The sequence below is a fragment of the Pyrus communis genome, chromosome 5 (assembly GCF_963583255.1).
Source record: "Pyrus communis chromosome 5, drPyrComm1.1, whole genome shotgun sequence".
NCBI classification, from domain to species: Eukaryota; Viridiplantae; Streptophyta; class Magnoliopsida; order Rosales; family Rosaceae; genus Pyrus; species Pyrus communis.
The window spans coordinates 18,880,148-18,898,192 of NC_084807.1; the positions used below are offsets into that span (position 1 = coordinate 18,880,148).

The following is an 18,045-nucleotide window of genomic DNA, read 5'->3' on the forward strand; positions in this document are numbered from 1 at the left end:
AGTAGTTGCATGAGCATGTGCTCATTTAGCTGACACGAGCTCGACTACCGTTTGTTTACAAACTGAATGTATCAAACAAGATACGTGTGTGTATTATTTTTCAACTAACGGCCCCAATGGGAAGTTATTTTGAACGGAACGAACAATGAGCCTCAAAGATTTCAAAAGTGCTTTACATGTGGCATTGTGGGCGGCAAACTCTCTTTCACATTGAACAAGTTAACTCAGTCAATTTTTACAGAAGAGAAGATGCTTATGGATGGCATTGTGTTAGCTTTGAGAGGATCAATGCTCAGGTTGCATTGTAAATTCTTATGATGTGGCAGAAGTCACATCAGCAATTGGGAACATAGAGGATTGTTTTGAGAATAAAAGGCTAAATTGAAAGAAATGCATGTTCTATAAAAGATCGCAAAAAGGTAAAAGATAAGGACACTCAACTCACAACATAAAAAGACTTTAAAACGCTGCAACCTACGTTTTTCAAATTTCTTTTATAATTCCAACACCTTTGCAATTGTATTTATGTTTAAAGCATGACAAGTACTGACAATGGGTCCACGTCGAAAAATCTTTGGAATAAAAACTTATACATGTCTTCATTTCATTGGCACGGTATGCCGCCTTGGCAGTGTACACGTGCTATGTTAATCATTCTCGTTTATTTCTCTCATCACATAACTGGGTGTAAAAGAAATATACATCAACAGAAAGGTAATCTATCGATGTAAGAATACTTAGATGAGAAATTAAGCGGGTAATCACAAAGTCTTGAGATAACGTGATAAGAGAGATAGAAAAACGAAAATGACAATTTTTTAAATGTAATTTAGGAGTATTCTTCTTAGACTATTTCCTATCGCGTGACTCTTGACTAAACATAAGCAAGATAGCGTGTAACTCATTTTATCCAAACCCAAATTCTTTCCAAAATTGGACTGATACCAATTAAGTCCTGATTGCAAAGTCCAAAATGATAATTATACTTGATCCGCCCAACTAATGCTATGGAGACTAACTAAGTAAATTATGTGATGTGTTACTAATAAGAAATAAGTACATTAATTAATATTTAAGTAGTAATTTAATCATCAGCGACCACGTCATACGATTTACAAAATTTAGTTTAAATAATTAATCTCCCTAGTATTACCCTTCTCAAAAATTATTATCATAACTTTTTAGTCAAACGCAAAGTTGTTTTATATATATAATCAAATACGAATAAATACATTAACAACAACGGTGAGAATACTGAAAAGCCAAATTGGTTCAAAATCATCCCACACTAATACAAGGTATGTTCTCGAAAGACAAACGCAGCCACCGCATGTTCAGCTTTGTTGCAACTGCAAGGAGCAAAACCAAACGCCACGATTTGTAAATAGGAAGCAAGGACCCTAATGTCACGGATGATCTCTTGATTCTCTTCTACTGACATCACCTTATCAGTCACTAACAGGATCTCTAAAGCTATTTATTATTCTAATTCTCTAAAAACTTTCGGGTAAAAAAATAAAAAAACTCAATTCTTTTCCCAAATAATTGCAAGTCATGGATTGGTGGCCTCTCCTCAGTCAGTGCTAGCCAGCGGGGGGATTAGGTCATCCAAATTTTTATTTTCTATTGTTTCTGGTACAATAGGGCAACTTTGTATTTCAAATTTCAAATAATGTGGCAATAGGACCCTACCAATCACTAAATGTTTGAATTTGCAATCTCACTTTCTTAAATTCAAGTTGAACAAAAATGAAAATTGAATTCGACAGTCTTGGTCTTCTATTTTTATTTTATATAATTTTTAAATTTTTTATTGTAAAATCAAATAAATTAAAAAAAATTAATAATCAAAATTAATAAAAATATATGAAAGACAAAAATGAGTGTGAATAGATTTTTTTTTTGTTTTTTTTTTTTTTTTTACCCGGTCGTTTATGGTTATTTCCAAACAAACTCATAACTCATTCACGGATTAATCAGGTGTAATACACGTGGCGTTCCCTAATTGGGCAAGCCACGCAACTGAAGGGGATTTGAACTTGGTGAGCACTGCAACCATCTGTCGTGTCGTAATGCTTCTGCGAACATTCCCAGGGCACTTTGATAAAGTAACTATTCGTCGTCAAAATCCAACACCTCATCCCTCCACTCCTCCCATCTCACAGGCTGCTGCACGCGTCTTCCTTCCTTTTCCTCTCTCCCATTTGCCCTCGGTTTTACAAACCCTAGCTGCTACACGACCTATTGCCAATCGAGCTGAATTCTTCTCGGTCACTCCCTGCTTTCCGGTTCTTCTTTCTTGGTAAGAATCGTGATCCATCTTTGTTGTTGATTTGCCCCCTTTTTTGTTGGTATTTTGTTGGGTCCGATTTCTGGGGGTTTTGTTTTGCCGATTGGTTTGTGGGTTGTTGGATTTTTACTTGGGATTTGTAATTTTGGTTTGCAGGTGATGGATTTATAGGGGTTGGATCCGTGGGTACTTTTTCCCTTTCCGTTTGGAGGGGAGGAGGGTGTTCAAGTTTGTTCCTTTTGCTGTATGGTTTGTGAGAATTGAATCTAGGGTTTGTTTGATCATCTGGGTATCAATCGGGTGGTCAATTTAGGGTTAGATATGGCTGCATTCTTGTAAATATGTGTATAGTTTTCCTAGGGTTTGAAAGTTCTGCATTGATTTGAAGAGCATTTTGACTTTGTTGGAAAATTTAGAATTAAGAGCATAATGTCGTCGGCCGGTATTGCTGTTCTTACTCCGGTTCACAGTGAGCCCCCGTTTCCCCAATCGTGTATGTCTTCGGATGAATCGATATTGCTATGTCTCTCTGTGTTTGGGTCAACTACTCCTCTGTGTGTTTTGGGATCGGACTCTATTGAATCAGTGAAGCTTAGGATACAAACCTATAAAGGGTTTGTTGCTAAGAAGCAAAAGTTAGTTTGTGGAGGTAGAGAGCTGGCTAGGAGCAATTCCATACTCCGGGAATACGGGGTTACTGATGGGAATATTCTACATTTGGTCCTTAGGCTTTCTGACCTTCAAGAGATCAATGTCCGAACGACTTGCGGGAAAGAGTTTACCTTCCATGTGGAACGTGGTCAAGATGTTGGATATGTGAAGCAAAAGATTGCAAAGAAGAGTAAAGAGTTTGTTGATCTAGAAGAACAAGAAGTTGTATATGATGGAAAACTACTTGAAGATCAGAGACTTATTGATGACATATGTAAACATAATGATGCTGTCTTACATCTGTTGGTCCGGAAGTCTGCAAAAGTTAGGGCCAGACCAGTTGAGAAGAACTTTGAATTGTCAGTTGTGGCGTCACAGTTGGATGATGGGAAAAATTATGAAGTTGGTGGAGATAATGTGAAGCGACAATATGATGCTGGTCAGCATGACTTTAAGAGAGATTATGAAGTTGTGCCGAGAAAACCTCCTGACAAGGGATTTTTGTTGGAGCCTGTCATTGTTAACCCCAAGATTGAATTACCTTCGCAGATTTGGGATATGGTTGATGGCACGTCTGACGGACTGGATAGTGGGAGTCATCCAATCAGGTCCATGGAGGGTACAGGAGGAGCGTACTTTATGCTAGACTCGTCAGGTCAAAAGTATGTATCTGTTTTTAAGCCGATTGATGAGGAGCCTATGGCTCAAAACAATCCGAGGGGGCTGCCATTGTCATTGGATGGTGAAGGATTGAAAAAGGGAACAAGAGTTGGAGAAGGAGCATTTAGGGAAGTGGCAGCTTACCTCTTGGATCATCCAATGGGTGGATATCGCATGCCCTGTGGCAATGCAAAGGGCTTTGCTGGGGTCCCCCCTACATTTATTGTCAAGTGCTTCCACAAAGTGTTCAACCATCCTGGGGATGCAACTGTTAAGATCGGGTCCTTGCAGAAGTTCATGGAGAATAGTGGAAGTTGCGAAGACATGGGCCCTGCTGCTTTCCCAACTGAGGAAGTGCATAAGATTTCTGTTTTAGATATCAGATTGGCAAATGCGGACAGGCATGCTGGAAACATTTTGCTGGGCAAAGAGGGTGAAGATGGCCAGACTGTGCTGATTCCAATTGATCATGGCTACTGCTTACCTGAAACAGTAAGTACATTCACTGCAACTTTTATTAACTGGCAGTGATTTGTCTTTGTTGTCATTGTTGTTATTGTGTTTGGAGTTTCTTTTCTCGTTTTCATGAACTTTGTCGCATCTTATATTCATCAGCACATTGCCATGATATTATCTCGGAGATTTATTTTCATTTTGTTTTCTAATATTGTAAAACTAATTTCTTGTGTATTGTCTTGTTCCCGCAGTTTGAAGACATTACATTTGACTGGTTGTATTGGCCACAAGCACGCAAGCCTTATGCTGACGAGGTCATTGATTACATCAAATCACTGGATGCAGAAGAAGATATTGCCATTTTGAAGTTCCATGGATGGGACATGCCCCGCAAATGTGCTCGCACACTTCGCATTTCAACGATGCTGTTGAAGAAAGGGGCAGAGAGACAGTTCACTCCCTTTGCTATAGGAAACATAATGTGCAGAAAAACCCTGAACAAGGAATCCATCATTGAGGAGATAGTGCAAGAAGCAGAGGATTCTGTGCTCCCGGATTCAAGTGAAGATGCTTTTCTTGAGACCGTGTCCCAAATTATGGACCGTCGCCTTGATGAGATTGCAAGATCACTTTCGTAATGGGACGCTGAATCATGTGGAGAACATAGGTGTATAAACTGTGTATATGACCATGTGACTAGCGTACATATGTTTGCCCATACACCTTCAATTTCGTATTATCAACCACACTTCCTTTCGTATTCGTGCTTTTCATTACAGACCAAAATCCAGTTTCGTTTGTGGTTCGTTTCGTGACAATCTCTAATCCGTTTGTAACAGCACTGAAGTTTGTGTTGAAGACAGTGATTTCACTTGTTAGGTTTGGGATGTTTTTTTGTTTCATATGAGATGAGACAAGTATTTTATATTTTGATAAATGTTTAAGAATAAGATAGGAAAATGGCAACTTGTTGGCATTGGGTTTTTATTTTTTTAATAAATAAATTTTGTAGAAAAGGATAACACGAGACTTGCTCATCGTTAACAGTCGCATGCGAGGAGGTGGTTGATACAATAGAATTATTTCGGTTTTAATGAGTTAAATGAGCCCTATGATTTTGTTGGAAGTCTACATGTCGAAGCGGAAAATCTACAATCCAATGCTATAGTGAAACGTATCACATATGCTCATCACTTTCATCTACTCCATTAAAACTCCGGTGCACTTAACACTGTAAGTTGAATTCTGAGAAACTCGAAAATAACCCTGTAAGTTGAATTCTGAGTACTAGTTTGGTACTGAGGTGTTTTTAAAAAAAACGAGTATAAAAAAAAGCTGGGAGCTTTTTTGCGTTTTGGTAAACTTTCAACTTCAACTACTTTATTCTACCGCTGTTTATTCTTACAGCACAGCAGAATAATTTTTTTTAAAAAGCACAGCAATACCAAACTAGCCTTGAGAAACCCGAAAATAAGCCGCTGCTTTTTTCCGGCTTGTTAAATTAAGCTGGAATTACAGTAAGATAAAAGGGCCAAACACAATGAGGTTGGATATTTATTCACAAATTAACATAGAATATAGGAATCAATGTTTTAAGGAACCAGCTCCGAAGATGTGTTGCTGCAAGTGACCAGATCCGCGCCCGCATCAGTCGATGCTGTGGAAGGCCCTCCTGAGTCAAAGATAAGAGCTTTTGCACCTCTGCAATAGAGACACTCCGAGTCGGGATTGAGAGCTAGCTGAACTAAAATGTTCAGTCTTTGGGTGAGAAGAAGGGGCAACATGTACATTTTACTAGTGCAACTTCTGCTCCGGTATAAGAATGGGCGAAACGGTGAATTGGGTAAAAGGTAACCTGAAAGGTAATTGCTTGGCACCAAGTCATGGAGCTCCGGCTACTTGTACAGAGTTTGTCAGGCGTTTGTGCGTGCATCCAGCGTAAGAATGTGGACTTGTGGAGTTTGACATTACCATGAACTTCTTTCATGGTTGAGTACTGTTGTCCCTCGGAATATGTATATGATGAAGCATCACCTTTCTTTCTTGCTGGGCTTCTTCAGCATTTTTTTTGATCTTTTTCTGCAATCAAAGATATAGAGATGTAACAAAATGTTCATACTCACAAAATAAAATGCAATGATATAAAATAGCACGAATCAATGCTTTGGTGTTCCGTGCTTGTTAAGTATTGCATGGAAACAACTCCATCAGAATGAAGGACTTACTTCTTAGCGGGCTTGCCACTGAAACCAATTGCACTTTTCATTGTTTGTGTTGGTCTTTTTCTGCCATCAAGACAGCCAGGATACAAAAATGTGACCACTTCAAAACAGAATACAAGGAAATCGTGCAAATACACCCTTTATCAACGAGCTTATATCCATAGAGCGCTCCCGCATGATCCTATCATGGTAGATTTTGCTCCCAATCTCACTGATCTGTTCCTCTACTTCTTCCAAAGTTTGGTCCACATTGAGCGGAAGCTCTCCTATCCTAATGACAGTTACACCGAAGCCATTTGTTTTGGCTTCCCGAAAAACATCTTGGAGAGAAGATAAGTGGACATTCAGATAAATCGGTAACCCACCTCAACAGATCAATAAAAATTAGACTGAACAATTGAAAGGGTACAATTGAACATATGAAAACTATAGAGCATTAGATCTCAAGTCTCTTGACTTAAAATTAAAAAACATTACAAGTACTGTTAACTGAGTGGTATTGAAAACACAAATCGCCGTTCCACCTAAGTTGGCCTCTCTTGAGAGAAGATAATTTGCTAAGACTATGAAGTACGAATTGCATGGAAATTGCCAATAGCTGCAACTGAAGAATGATGATCCACCTGAAACATTACATTCAGAACTGAAAACAAATTAATTCTTTACCTTAGGTTGCTGGGCAACAACAAAGGCATGGCCATTCCCAAGTGTTTCCATTTGAGGCTGGATGATATAACCAAGATTTTTGCTATCATTACTGCCCTCGAAAGCAATCACATGGTATGGCTTTGGTTCCAATTCAAGATCCGCGGCCATCTCCAATGAATAAAATCCTATCCTTTGTTCTTCATTATCAACTGTGTACAGCTCAATTCACTGGAAAATACAAGAGAATTAACTATTGGTTGAGTATCGGTAAAAATATCTATATAAAGCTTAGAATCAAGGCGGACAAATATATTGGGAATAAGGATTAGAGGTTTGAAACTCAGGACCTCCTGGAACTTAAATATAGTGTGTTAGACAACAACTTCCAGAAGATGAAACTATCAGGGAATGAACTAACAGCATAAATCAAGCTTAAAAAAATTGCAGAAAACTCGAAGTGCATATCTAGCTGACCAGCACATAAGGAAGATCTAACCACCACAAGTAATCTTCTTTCTTATCTTCTGCATATTCACGGTACTTGCTCACAACAGCTTGTGGCCCAAGCAATTCCATCTCTCTCTTAAGCTTACTGAGTTTCTTTCCATGAATTCCTTACTTTTTTCAGGCATTCTGTCCGTCAGATCAGCAGCTTCCTGTATTTCTTTTTCAGTGATCCATCGATCCCTTCCCCATGTCCCTCATGGTGGATTTAATTTCTGGGTCTGTCTCCGCGTTGTAGGATTCCAAAAACCCCTGAGACCATTTTTTTGTGTGTTGCCAATACTCCTTTCCTGATTTTTTTCCAGCTCTAACAGAACCACCACTCCCTTCTATAATTGTCTTTGAACTTCTAATATCCTTCTTATTTGGGTCGTTGTTTATGGGAGTGGCAGCAATATTCTCATGGGATTGGGATCCTGTTGAGTTTTGAAGAAAGTTCTGCTCGTCTTTATTCACCGAAATCCCATCATTCTCAGCAAAAATTGCCTTCCGCTGCTCTTGGAAATAATTCAAGAATTCGGGACTCTTTTCTAATGGGGGACCTTTCCCTCGGGGTATAATTTTCTCTGGTGGATCATAGATGCTGATACCGTCTACAAGGAAAGCAAAATATTAGTCCAAGCATAATATGTGTATTCAAGAAAAAATCACATATTTAATCTTCTCATTAGTTGGCAGGATTTAAACCTAAAAGCTACCATGACTACAGCCCTCCATTTTCATGTCCAAGAGAAAGATTATATTAACAATCAATTGGCCTGACAAGCGGTCAATGAATCTAGTTATGTAAGGAACCGGTTTAGCTAACAAATACAGAGAGAAGAGTAAATTACCATCAGAAAACCTATGAGGCGGATCAAACTGGTTGCAGTAAAAACTTGAAACATCTCACCATGGTTAGAATGCTATACAATTAAATGACCCCTTTCTGAATTCTTAAAATTTCAAAATCAAAACCAAAGCATCTATATCTTCCTCAATGCTGAAAACTAGAGCTATAGGTATGAGTCAAAATATTACCTGCACCATAAGTGAGGTTTTCAATGTTCGAATGGAGTAACTCATGCAGTTTCGTCAGCTTTGTATTCTCTTTCTCAACTTTCTTCTCAAGACCCTTAAAAAATGCATCCTTATCTTCAGCATCCATCATATGAAACGGATCCCATCCTGCCAACTCATTGTCTCGGACTTGAAGGACAATTTCCCTAAGACTATCATCTTTCATCCATTCAAGTTCACTGTCATCTTCTTCGTTAGATCCAAGCTGTGTCATGTCCGAACTCATAATTGACTCTTGATCTGCTTTTCCTCTTGAAACCATGTAATTATCTCTAAAACCAACTCCAATCTTCTTAGCTATAGGTTCAAATTCATTAAAGTTTTCTTCGATCCACTTCTCATATTTAACAGATGGTTCTATCATTGAATCACTGTTACTACTTTCATGATCTAAAGAAACCTGTTGCTTTTGATCATCTTCCATGAAGTGTCTTTTCTTGGTTTCATCAGGTTTATCACTCTTTATACCTTCAAACTTGTCATCCTTCAGATCATAATCTTCAAAAGCATTTTCGGTAGATGGAGGATCTGATGTTTCATTTGGAACCACAGAACCTAAATCATTGTTGACCACGAACGCTCCCTGGCTACCATTGTTACCAAAGTCTTTAGCACTTTGTAGCCTTCCAAGAACATCACTTCTAGGGACAGGTTCAAAACGGGGCTCTCCATTTAGCTTTGTTTTGTCATCTTGTTTAGAAAGATACTCCCTAGCTTCTTTCACTGACCTTATGACCCTTGGTTTTACTTGCAGGGAACCCTTGCTGGACTTTCTGGACTCCCTAAAAGGAGCATTGTCTGGTAAGTGTAAATTCTGTTCAGAGTCTGTTACATCCTGGTTAGTGCTTTCCCGATCATCTGAAACTTCTATATTCGAAATACTAAAAGTTTGATTATTCCCATCCTCAACAAAGTCTGACTTTTTACTAGAAGTATCATCACTATCCTCACTTTGCCTGAAATCTCAATTTACAAGGTTGGGTAGAATATTTTCTTGCTCGTCTCCATGCCGTTTGACAGCGTCTGTTTCATCCGAAATTTCATTTACAGTTTCATCTGAAATTTCATCATTCAGAGTCTGAAAATTGTTTCTGTCCCCATCCCTGCTCTGAATTTCTCGCTCTTGCCTGGCCATATTTCTTATACTTATTTCCTGAACTGTATCATCAAAATCTGTATACTCAGCAGTGGTCATGGAGCTTGGAGAAACTTGTAGAGCCGGGTTACCATTTGACGATTTTCCTCTCCCAATAACTTTCATAAGTTCAAAGCTGCTTGAACATCTTCCACACTGCTCGGTTCTAACATCTCTTTCTCCTTTCTTGCTTTGATCTTTCTCCTCATCATTTCCTTCTCCAATTCCGAGTACCGCTCTTCTTTATTTCCAAAAGTGAATAACTTCTTCAATGCCCACAACGCAATGAAACCATACAACACCAATCTCCCAACTCGAGATAGCTTTGGTATCAACTCCGATCCAAGAGTAAAACCCTGAATCTCCTTCACAAGACCCTCACCCTCATTAACGAACTTGGCTATGGAACTATTCCTCGGAATCCCATTGTTCCCTCTTTCCATCTCTCTAGCTAAACTCTCCGCCTGCAAAATTTTCAAGTTCACCTCCGCCTAGCCCTCCAGTTCCCCTCGCTCAACTCGGCTTCTCCTCAAGATTTCATCCTCATTAACCGAAACCGCTTTCACACTACCATCAGAATCTTGCACAACAGTGAAAATATGACCCGAACCAATGCCCCAGTACTCAGTATCCCTCCTAGACTGCTCCATCCAACTCTCCAATTTACTCAACAAAACCGAATCACCAAGACGTTTCGAATTCGATTCTTCTGCATCACCCGTTTCAGCAACACTATCATCAACAACCCCATTACCAAATTTACTCTCTTTCACACTATCATCAGAAATCAAATTACTACACTGACTCTCAGAATCAACAACATTACTACTCAAAAACTGAAATTCAGAACTTGGGTTTAAAGGAATGGAACTCTGGTTCACTTTTTGGCCGTCAGTGAGCTTCTTCCTCAGCGAGTTTCTGCGGCTGGTGGGCCCACCGAACTGCTCGAAAGCTCGAAACTTTCTGCTGTTACAGGAGAGTAAATAGATGGAAAATGATGGGGTTCTGTAGAGATCGAATGTGGGAATGTCGTATCGAAATTAGGTCATCTTGTTCGGAGAATTGGCGGGAAATTTGGAAGGGAAAGGTGAAGAAAGAGAGGGAAACTCCATGGATGAAGATTGAGAGGTTACATAAAGCGAAAGGATTCAGAGCTTTGGCGGAGATTTTGGAGAGGTTTTTCAGCATCTCGTCACACGTCGTTTAGGAAGGAGAACGACATGTAACATATGTCGTTTAATTAGAGATTTCAAAAGCTTTATAGCGAGTTTTTTGTGAACAAGTATGATGTTTACTATACCTTTTATACACTCTACACATTAATATGCCATATGTGGAGTAGTAGTAGTTAAGTACTTACATATAATATAACGGGAATAATATTGTATCAGTATTTTAAGTTTATCTTTTACCATTATGCGTTTACATAATAATTAGTTTGAAATACCGCCACAATGACATCTCGTTGCATGTAAGTTTCTCTCGTGAAATTTATGCATATACCGCTCACAATGCAAAAATGTCAAATTTTCCTGCCCACATGGACAACTAACGATGACGAAATACATGTGACGGATTGCCAATAAGGTATAAACATTCTCCCTGGTTACTGGTGTAAATTTTGTGGTCATATCTTACAGCTTAAACTCCACACCTAGGGCTAGCAACCATGGCCTCAACTCTGATATTCTCCCTCCTCATTTGATCACCATACCTCCGTCGTCCATGTCTTCTCCTGAGATACCAGTCCAAGGTTTCGAGGCACGTCTCATTCACCGCGACTCTCCTCAATCTCCGCTCTACAACCCCAAGGCCACACCTGCTAGCCGCATCAAATCAGCTCCCCGCATTTCCATCAGCGTGCCGATCGATAGAGACCATGAAGAAGTGATTGATAGAGACTATGGAGGCTACATCATGAGGCACAAAGTTGGCACAACAAGAGTCGACACCTTTGGGATTTTTCGACACGGCCAGCGATTTAATTTGGTTTCAGTGTAAGCCTTGTGAAAAATGCTACGAAAAAGGCATACCACTACTTGATCCGGCAAACACAGACATTGCCAGGGAGACCATGATGCTTGAACATGATGGATTAAGTGGTAACATTAACTAATGTCGAAACAGTACCATCATCCACCACGAGTTGTGGGACTTAGCAGAGAGCCTTCTTCACTTGTCTGTCAGATTTCGTACCTCCACCTCTCGTATTGCATTTCATTCGAAAATAAAGGTACCTACAACAACAGCAACGTGAAATTTGGTCTTTACTATCTTAAGCTTAGACTGCATTAGCGTCGATGGCGCAATGCTAAATGTTTCGAGTTCAGTTTTTAATATGACCGCAGGTGGAGATGGAGGTGTTTTCGTGGACTCGGCAACAACTTATACCATATGCTTGCATTTGAAGCTTTTGGTGAGCTGGAGAAGGTAATCGTGAATGCCTTATCCGATTTCCATAGTTTGTTACGACGATAGCCGGTTTCAAGTGGATAAAACGCCGGATATTGTGTTTCATTTTACGGGACTTTCCGGTGACTGCGGATAACGCTTGGGCTATGAATTCTCAAGGACAATGCTGCCTGGTTCCAACAGCGGATGAAGTTTGGCCCTTCGTCGCAGATCTTTGCTACTTCCACAAATGGTTCCCAAATCTTGACACTTGTCAACTAGAGGGAGTACTCCGCAAACCTGGCCTGATACGGTACAGCGCAATCTACTCCGATGCCTTCGCTTCAACATCATCATCTGCCGATCAGGTGACGATCACAGATTGATCCGGTGGGAGAAAGAGAAGCTATTGACATTTGATCCAATCGAACGATGTTTGAGTCATGAGATCATGGATAATAACATGGGGATTAGATCCTTTGTTGCAACCATGCAACTACTGCCCATCAACGACCACGATGATGCCAACAACCGTGGCTGCAAGATCGAGTGGTCGTTTTGTTTGTGATCCAATTGAAGGATGGAGATTTGAAGACTTTTGTATCATGTGTATGTGTTGGCTCTTCTCTCCAATCAATGGAAAAGATGGAGCAGGCTCTTCTATTTACTACGTGAACGTTGACCCCTTTTTAACACATTATATTGGGGGTGGGAATTGGGCTATGACATCCAATTGGCAGTCATAATTTGGTGTCGCACTCGCTATTCATGAAAACTAAATCTAAAATCTCTTCCTTATAAGTAAAGAGAAATGTGAGCCCTTTGTATATACAAATCGAAATTTGGAAAGACACTAAGTTTGAATATCATTAAAGCTGTGACCTAATCTGAATTGTTTATGATCTATTTATATTTCAGGCCAAGTGTTTTCCAGCAAAAAGAAACAAATTCCAACCTCACACAGACGTACATATATTTTCAAGTTCTTTTTTCTCGTTTCTCTCAACCTCTCATGGAAAAAGAAGCACATAGAGTCATCAAAATGGCAAGGAAAACACTCTCGGAATAGAGGGAGTCCCCAGCCAACCCGGTCCGATCCACCACTGTACAGAGACACCATCTGATGATCATGAGACGATCAACCTATGTCAACTGCACTAAACAAAAGCTACTGCTGATGAAACATACGGTATTTGAGCTTCGAGATCGTTTTCCATCAAAGACTGCAATGGCAACCCCAAAGGATGCAACATTGAGTGCCGGAGAGAATTAAACATTATGTATCTTATCTCCACTTTTGCCCCCGACTCATAGCAAACATGATGGTTGAAAGTGAAACGATGACTCCTCACTGATCTACTTGTTTAGGTTTCATCTGACTCAACGTTGAGCTTTGGATATCAAATAAAGTCAAGTAATTCCAAGACAAGTAAAGGAGTAATTTCCCTGTTGAGTATTTGTAGATCATAGGATAAAAGCTTATGGTTTTTCTATCTTTGACATTGATACATACCTACCAAGTATATAAACTGATACCCCAAGCTCTAGCTGTCTCACCAACTGCTTATCAGTCAGTTTGAACTGCAATCGTACATGGTACTTCACAAACTTTCGCCCCCTGAAACGTAGAAAAAATTATAAGCCTAAGGGACATAATGGATTGTTTCATAACTTAGGAACTAAAGTGAAAGCTGTCAAGGTTCTAATCATCATAAGTTTCCCTTCGTTTTACCTTAACAAGCTATACCCTAGGATACACCAGTCTGTCTCACCCCCTTCCTTATCTCTCCACTTAAACAACAACGGCGTGAGCCGTGCTTGGACTATAATGCCATTGAGCAAAGTTCAATTGGTTTTTGAGAAATTATGGACAGCTGTCATGATTGTTAATCTAATACTAATATCAAACTCTAACCAAGACTCCATCAAGACAACAGTTTCGTGTTTCAGCTTTAAGAGGATAACTGGAAGCTTAACAGACTAAGTACAAAGCCTCCAGCATTGAAACGTTATAATCCAATAAAAGAATCCTTAAAAGGTTAATTCACTAATAACATTAAGATAATGTTTAGCACACAAATGAGGGAAAGAGATATCCAACCAGGCTAGCTACAGAGAGGTATGCAGGTCCCACCTTCTGGGTTCTGCCGTTCCTCCCATATTCGTCCTGTGACCCGCAGCTTCAGCTCTTTCCTATCCCCGCCAGAGAAGAAAAGTGCCATGTTGCGCTGTATTATGAGGCCATCATGGCTGTCTCTAACCTTCTTGTGGCTATCCCTTATGCTTCTTGGGTTGCCCTCCCAAATCAGCTTTCGGCCATTTCCTCCAACCTCCAAGCTGTAGCTGTAGTTCCGAGCTTCTGCTTCATCGCCCATGAACCGGAGAAATGCCATGTAAACAGGAGCCATACCAAGCTGGAAGGCTTCAAAATGTAGACAGAAATACTGACCAAAACAGTGGAAGACCTATCAAGGATGAAAAATAAGACAATTAGTTTGCTACCATAACAAAAACCAAAGCATACATCTTCAATCTGCTATAGAGTCACAGTTGATCCTTCTCAAGTATTGCTATCAAAGGTCCCATGATTCCTATCGTCCCATATTAACTGGGAAAGTTAAACCAATCAACTAAATCATGCACTTTTAATTGGGATAGTTAAACTAATCGATTAAGTATTTATATTGTAATTGCGAAAGTTAAACCAAACAAAGTCTTATTTTCAATGGCTTATGATGCAATTCCAGTATTAACTTCACCTATCGCCCCCATAGTGAAACTGATGGTTTCTTGATTTATGCAACCTCTGCCTACTAATATCTAGCGTGAGGAGAGCAAACTAAGCAATTTTCATTCAGCCACAAGTTTTATACAAAGAGGGAGAAACATGTATGTACTTACAGTTAACATCCACGTGGCATTTTCTACTTCACGAGGATTAGACTTTACATAACGATGATTAAAAGTGCATCCGGAATGCATGTCCACCTTGTGATCATCCCGGAGATGAGAAACAAGGAATGGAATATCCCCAACAGTGGAGCAGTCTGATCCAGCATATGGACAGTTGTATGGTCTGAAGTTACAGACAGCCTCGTGTTTGAGTTTACTATAATAGGGAAATATCTCTGGGCACCCAAGAGAGCAATACTTGCAGGGCAGTTCAAGAGATTCAGCAACCTTCTCCAGTGCTAGACACCTTATGTCACCAAGCTCCTGTCTACAAGTTGGGCACCGGTTATGCACCCTTGCTTTACAGGTGGAACAAAGGGTATGCCCATTGTGACACTGCAGAAACAAATAGTTTAGATTTATAAGCCATAAAGGTCAACTAATCCTAGATGAATTTTTCAAGCAGCTACATATTATTAAAAGAATCCCCATGCTTAGCCATCCCAAATAAATTTAAGGATAGCGATTCATTGAGTATCCCTTGATTCCAATAAGCTCCAGAGTAGGTGGGGTAGGTCTACTCATCCGAACTATGCCACATAAACATCAAAACATGTCAACACCCTAACACTTCAAATGAAAGCCCGTGCGATGCATTACACCCCCAGCATAAAGTTCTGTGACTATAGCCCCTACAGCCATGAGAGATGTAAGAGTATGTGTGTGAGGCAGAGTAAAGTGCTCTAACAAAACAACCAATAAACTTCTGTCCTAAACCCTATTAATGAATAAATAGCATGGATCGGTGCACCCAATTTCAAGCATGATAGCTTTACACACATAAAATTTCTGCCCTAAACCCTATTAATGAATAAATAGGATGAACTCGGTGTACCCAATTTCAAGCACGATAGCTTTACGCAGATAAATCACCCAAAGCATCTCTATCAATTGGTGGTAGTGTTACCGCTCCCCACCTGTCAGCCTGCTTCACCTTACAAACTAACTGATAAATATGTCCACACAAGCATATTCACCAACCCCAGGAAGTATCACGTCGACAAAATATTTTGAACGAAATCTGATTCTGTTCTTTAGTATCCCCTGTTACTAGGAACTCCGGAAAAGCACTTATAAGTGAAGCAAGTTTCAAAATCTTACTAGCCAAACTAGAATTATTTTCGATTGTTGTTTGCCTAAAAATATAACAAGGATTATTTTTTCTTTATAACAAAATTCAGAAACTGAATATTATCTTTCACCTTCTAAATAATAGAATCCAATAAACCTACCAACCAAAACCCAGAAACACAATCACCCCTTAAAATTAAATCCCACAAAAATTCAAAATCTTCAAAAAACAAAACAGGCAAAACAAAGATCAAAAGAAAAAAGGAAACCAATTGAGGAAATTGCAAGAAAGGGCGAACCTGATGGATTGGAGGGTACATTGAATTGGTGCAAACAGGGCATTCAAGAAGCTCGTGGACGCTGGTGGTGCCGGGAATGTTATTGCCGGTGTTGCTGTGCGCCTTCGGAACTGAAACAAACTGGTGAATCGGACGGCTATGGATCTCGTCATCGTCAATCAAATCCAAAGACGCAAGACTTTCAATGATGTCTGATTCCATTCTTCAATGGAGACAAAAAAAATAAAAAACCAGCTACAATTTGGAAACCCAAAATTAAAAAAATCAAAATTTGGGAAAAAATATGAAATCTTTCGATTCTTTGACTGATGGGTATGATTCCCCAATACACAATTATAAAAAATTGAATAAAAAACTGGAAGGGTAAAAAAAAAGGAAAATCCTGGATTGCAATGGGCGTAAAAAGAAACCCAAAAATTTTATTTTATTTTTTTCCACAAAAAGGTGTGCTTCTTCTTCTTCGTTGGTTTTACGGATAGAGAGACAAGAGATGGGTCACAGTCCAGATGACATCAGCCGTCTGATTAAGATCAAACGGGTATCACGTGTCCGTTTTCAGTTAAGGGTTTTTGAGTAGCGGTTTGATATGACTGGTAGGTTAATAGAATTACCGAGGGGATTTAATAGTAGGGTAGGTTAATTTAGGGAACTTAATTTTTAACTTTTCTGATTTGGTAATTAGCTGTTGTCAATGTGGAATTATGGGTTTTGTTTTAAGTTTTAACTGAATTTTTTTTTGTATGAGTGGTAAAAAACCATTAGCAAAATTGTTGTTTTTATGATTCGAATTGAACCTGTAATCTTTCGAACACAAAAAAATAACTTCTATGTAACGTCAAAGATCAATCACCATCAAGCTAGAAGCCTTTGATTAGGGCCGGCCTTTTTAATAGAAGACCAGGGAGACAACGGGATGAATCTCCGGTTTATGTGGTGCACATTATTGTGCTCTATTTTATTTGAATTTTTTGGCCGACTGTGGGTCCTATTTTATCCTTATAAAAGTTGCACACTTGTTTGTGCTATTGGGCATAATTTTTTATATAAAACTTTTTATATATGGATGTTATGATGGCAGTTTTGGTAACACATTGTTTTGTGATTAATTTGGAAGCATGAGTTGATTATGGTTTATGGCTTGTAGATTGATACCTTGTTGAATAAGGAATGTGGACTTTTTCACAATTTTATAATGACTTGGAAATGATGTTGAAATGCAGCTCTATTGAATTTATCATGTCAGATATAAATACAGATATAAGTGTATTATGAACATAGAAATACAATCAAATAATGTGAAAATAACAGCCAAAATACTAACCAATCATGCCAGCCAATTAGCTACTACAACCCTCAAACAACAAGTGAAAAATAAAATCGAAAGGTTCATCGAACCAAAAGCAAGAATGGTCAATGTGAAAAGTATAACGAGCAAAGCAACGAGTAACATCATTGGCTTAATGACGAACATGAAGAGCATACCAAGTAAAGCAATGGACAACGCCATGTGGCTTAGCAACCAACTTCAGTGATCTCCGACAACACAACTTTCAAATATCCAACATGAACAAAAGAATCACACCTCCAATGGTGCTCACAACACAAATATGTTGTAAACTTATATCCAACAATTCAAGGTTGAATTGGATCCTACTTTAAACCATGGATACTCATTAGTTATAAAATCGATTGAAGCAATTATGTAAT

The 18,045-nt window shown here is 39.1% G+C and overlaps 2 protein-coding genes and 1 pseudogene across 4 annotated transcripts; 1 reads left to right on the top strand and 2 right to left on the bottom strand.

Annotated features, from left to right (window-relative positions):
* The first annotated feature begins 2,080 nt into the window (after positions 1-2,080).
* On the top strand, positions 2,081-4,984 carry LOC137733636 (phosphatidylinositol 4-kinase gamma 4-like). Its single transcript, XM_068472772.1, has 3 exons — positions 2,081-2,302; positions 2,447-4,093; positions 4,309-4,984. Exons 2-3 carry the CDS (start codon positions 2,720-2,722, stop codon positions 4,693-4,695), a joined length of 1,761 nt encoding a protein of 586 aa, XP_068328873.1. The 5' UTR covers positions 2,081-2,302; positions 2,447-2,719; the 3' UTR covers positions 4,696-4,984.
* Positions 4,985-6,291: 1,307 nt separating this feature from the next.
* On the bottom strand, positions 6,292-11,256 carry LOC137734353 (uncharacterized; annotated as a pseudogene).
* A 2,212-nt stretch (positions 11,257-13,468) lies between these two features.
* Positions 13,469-16,674, bottom strand: LOC137734065 (E3 ubiquitin-protein ligase SINAT3-like). Of its 3 annotated transcripts, none has more exons than XM_068473328.1 (4): positions 16,339-16,674; positions 14,918-15,304; positions 14,151-14,481; positions 13,469-13,634 (listed from the first exon to the last, which is right to left on the bottom strand). In XM_068473328.1, the coding sequence occupies exons 1-4, from the start codon at positions 16,537-16,539 to the stop codon at positions 13,618-13,620; spliced, it is 936 nt and encodes a 311-aa protein (XP_068329429.1). In that variant the 5' UTR covers positions 16,540-16,674; the 3' UTR covers positions 13,469-13,617. The 3 variants fall into 3 exon arrangements, with proteins under 3 accessions (XP_068329429.1, XP_068329428.1, XP_068329427.1); XM_068473327.1 differs by having other exon boundaries at positions 13,480-13,634; positions 14,118-14,481; XM_068473326.1 differs by lacking the exon at positions 13,469-13,634 and having other exon boundaries at positions 13,942-14,481.
* Between the last annotated feature and the right edge of the window lie 1,371 nt (positions 16,675-18,045).

Bases quoted from the DNA above. Each gene is read 5' to 3' on its own strand.
- LOC137734065 (XM_068473327.1), bottom strand. From the start codon at position 16,539: ATGGAATCAGACATCATTGAAAGTCTTGCGTCTTTGGATTTGATTGAC. The intron at 15,305-16,338 runs GTTCGCCCTTTC...TTGTTTCTGCAG, and splicing joins TGTACCCTCCAATCCATCAG to TGTCACAATGGGCATACCCT. The intron at 14,482-14,917 runs GTAAGTACATAC...CATCCTTGATAG, and splicing joins ATGCCACGTGGATGTTAACT to GTCTTCCACTGTTTTGGTCA.
- LOC137733636 (XM_068472772.1), top strand. From the start codon at position 2,720: ATGTCGTCGGCCGGTATTGCTGTTCTTACTCCGGTTCACAGTGAGCCC. The intron at 4,094-4,308 runs GTAAGTACATTC...TTGTTCCCGCAG, and splicing joins GCTACTGCTTACCTGAAACA to TTTGAAGACATTACATTTGA.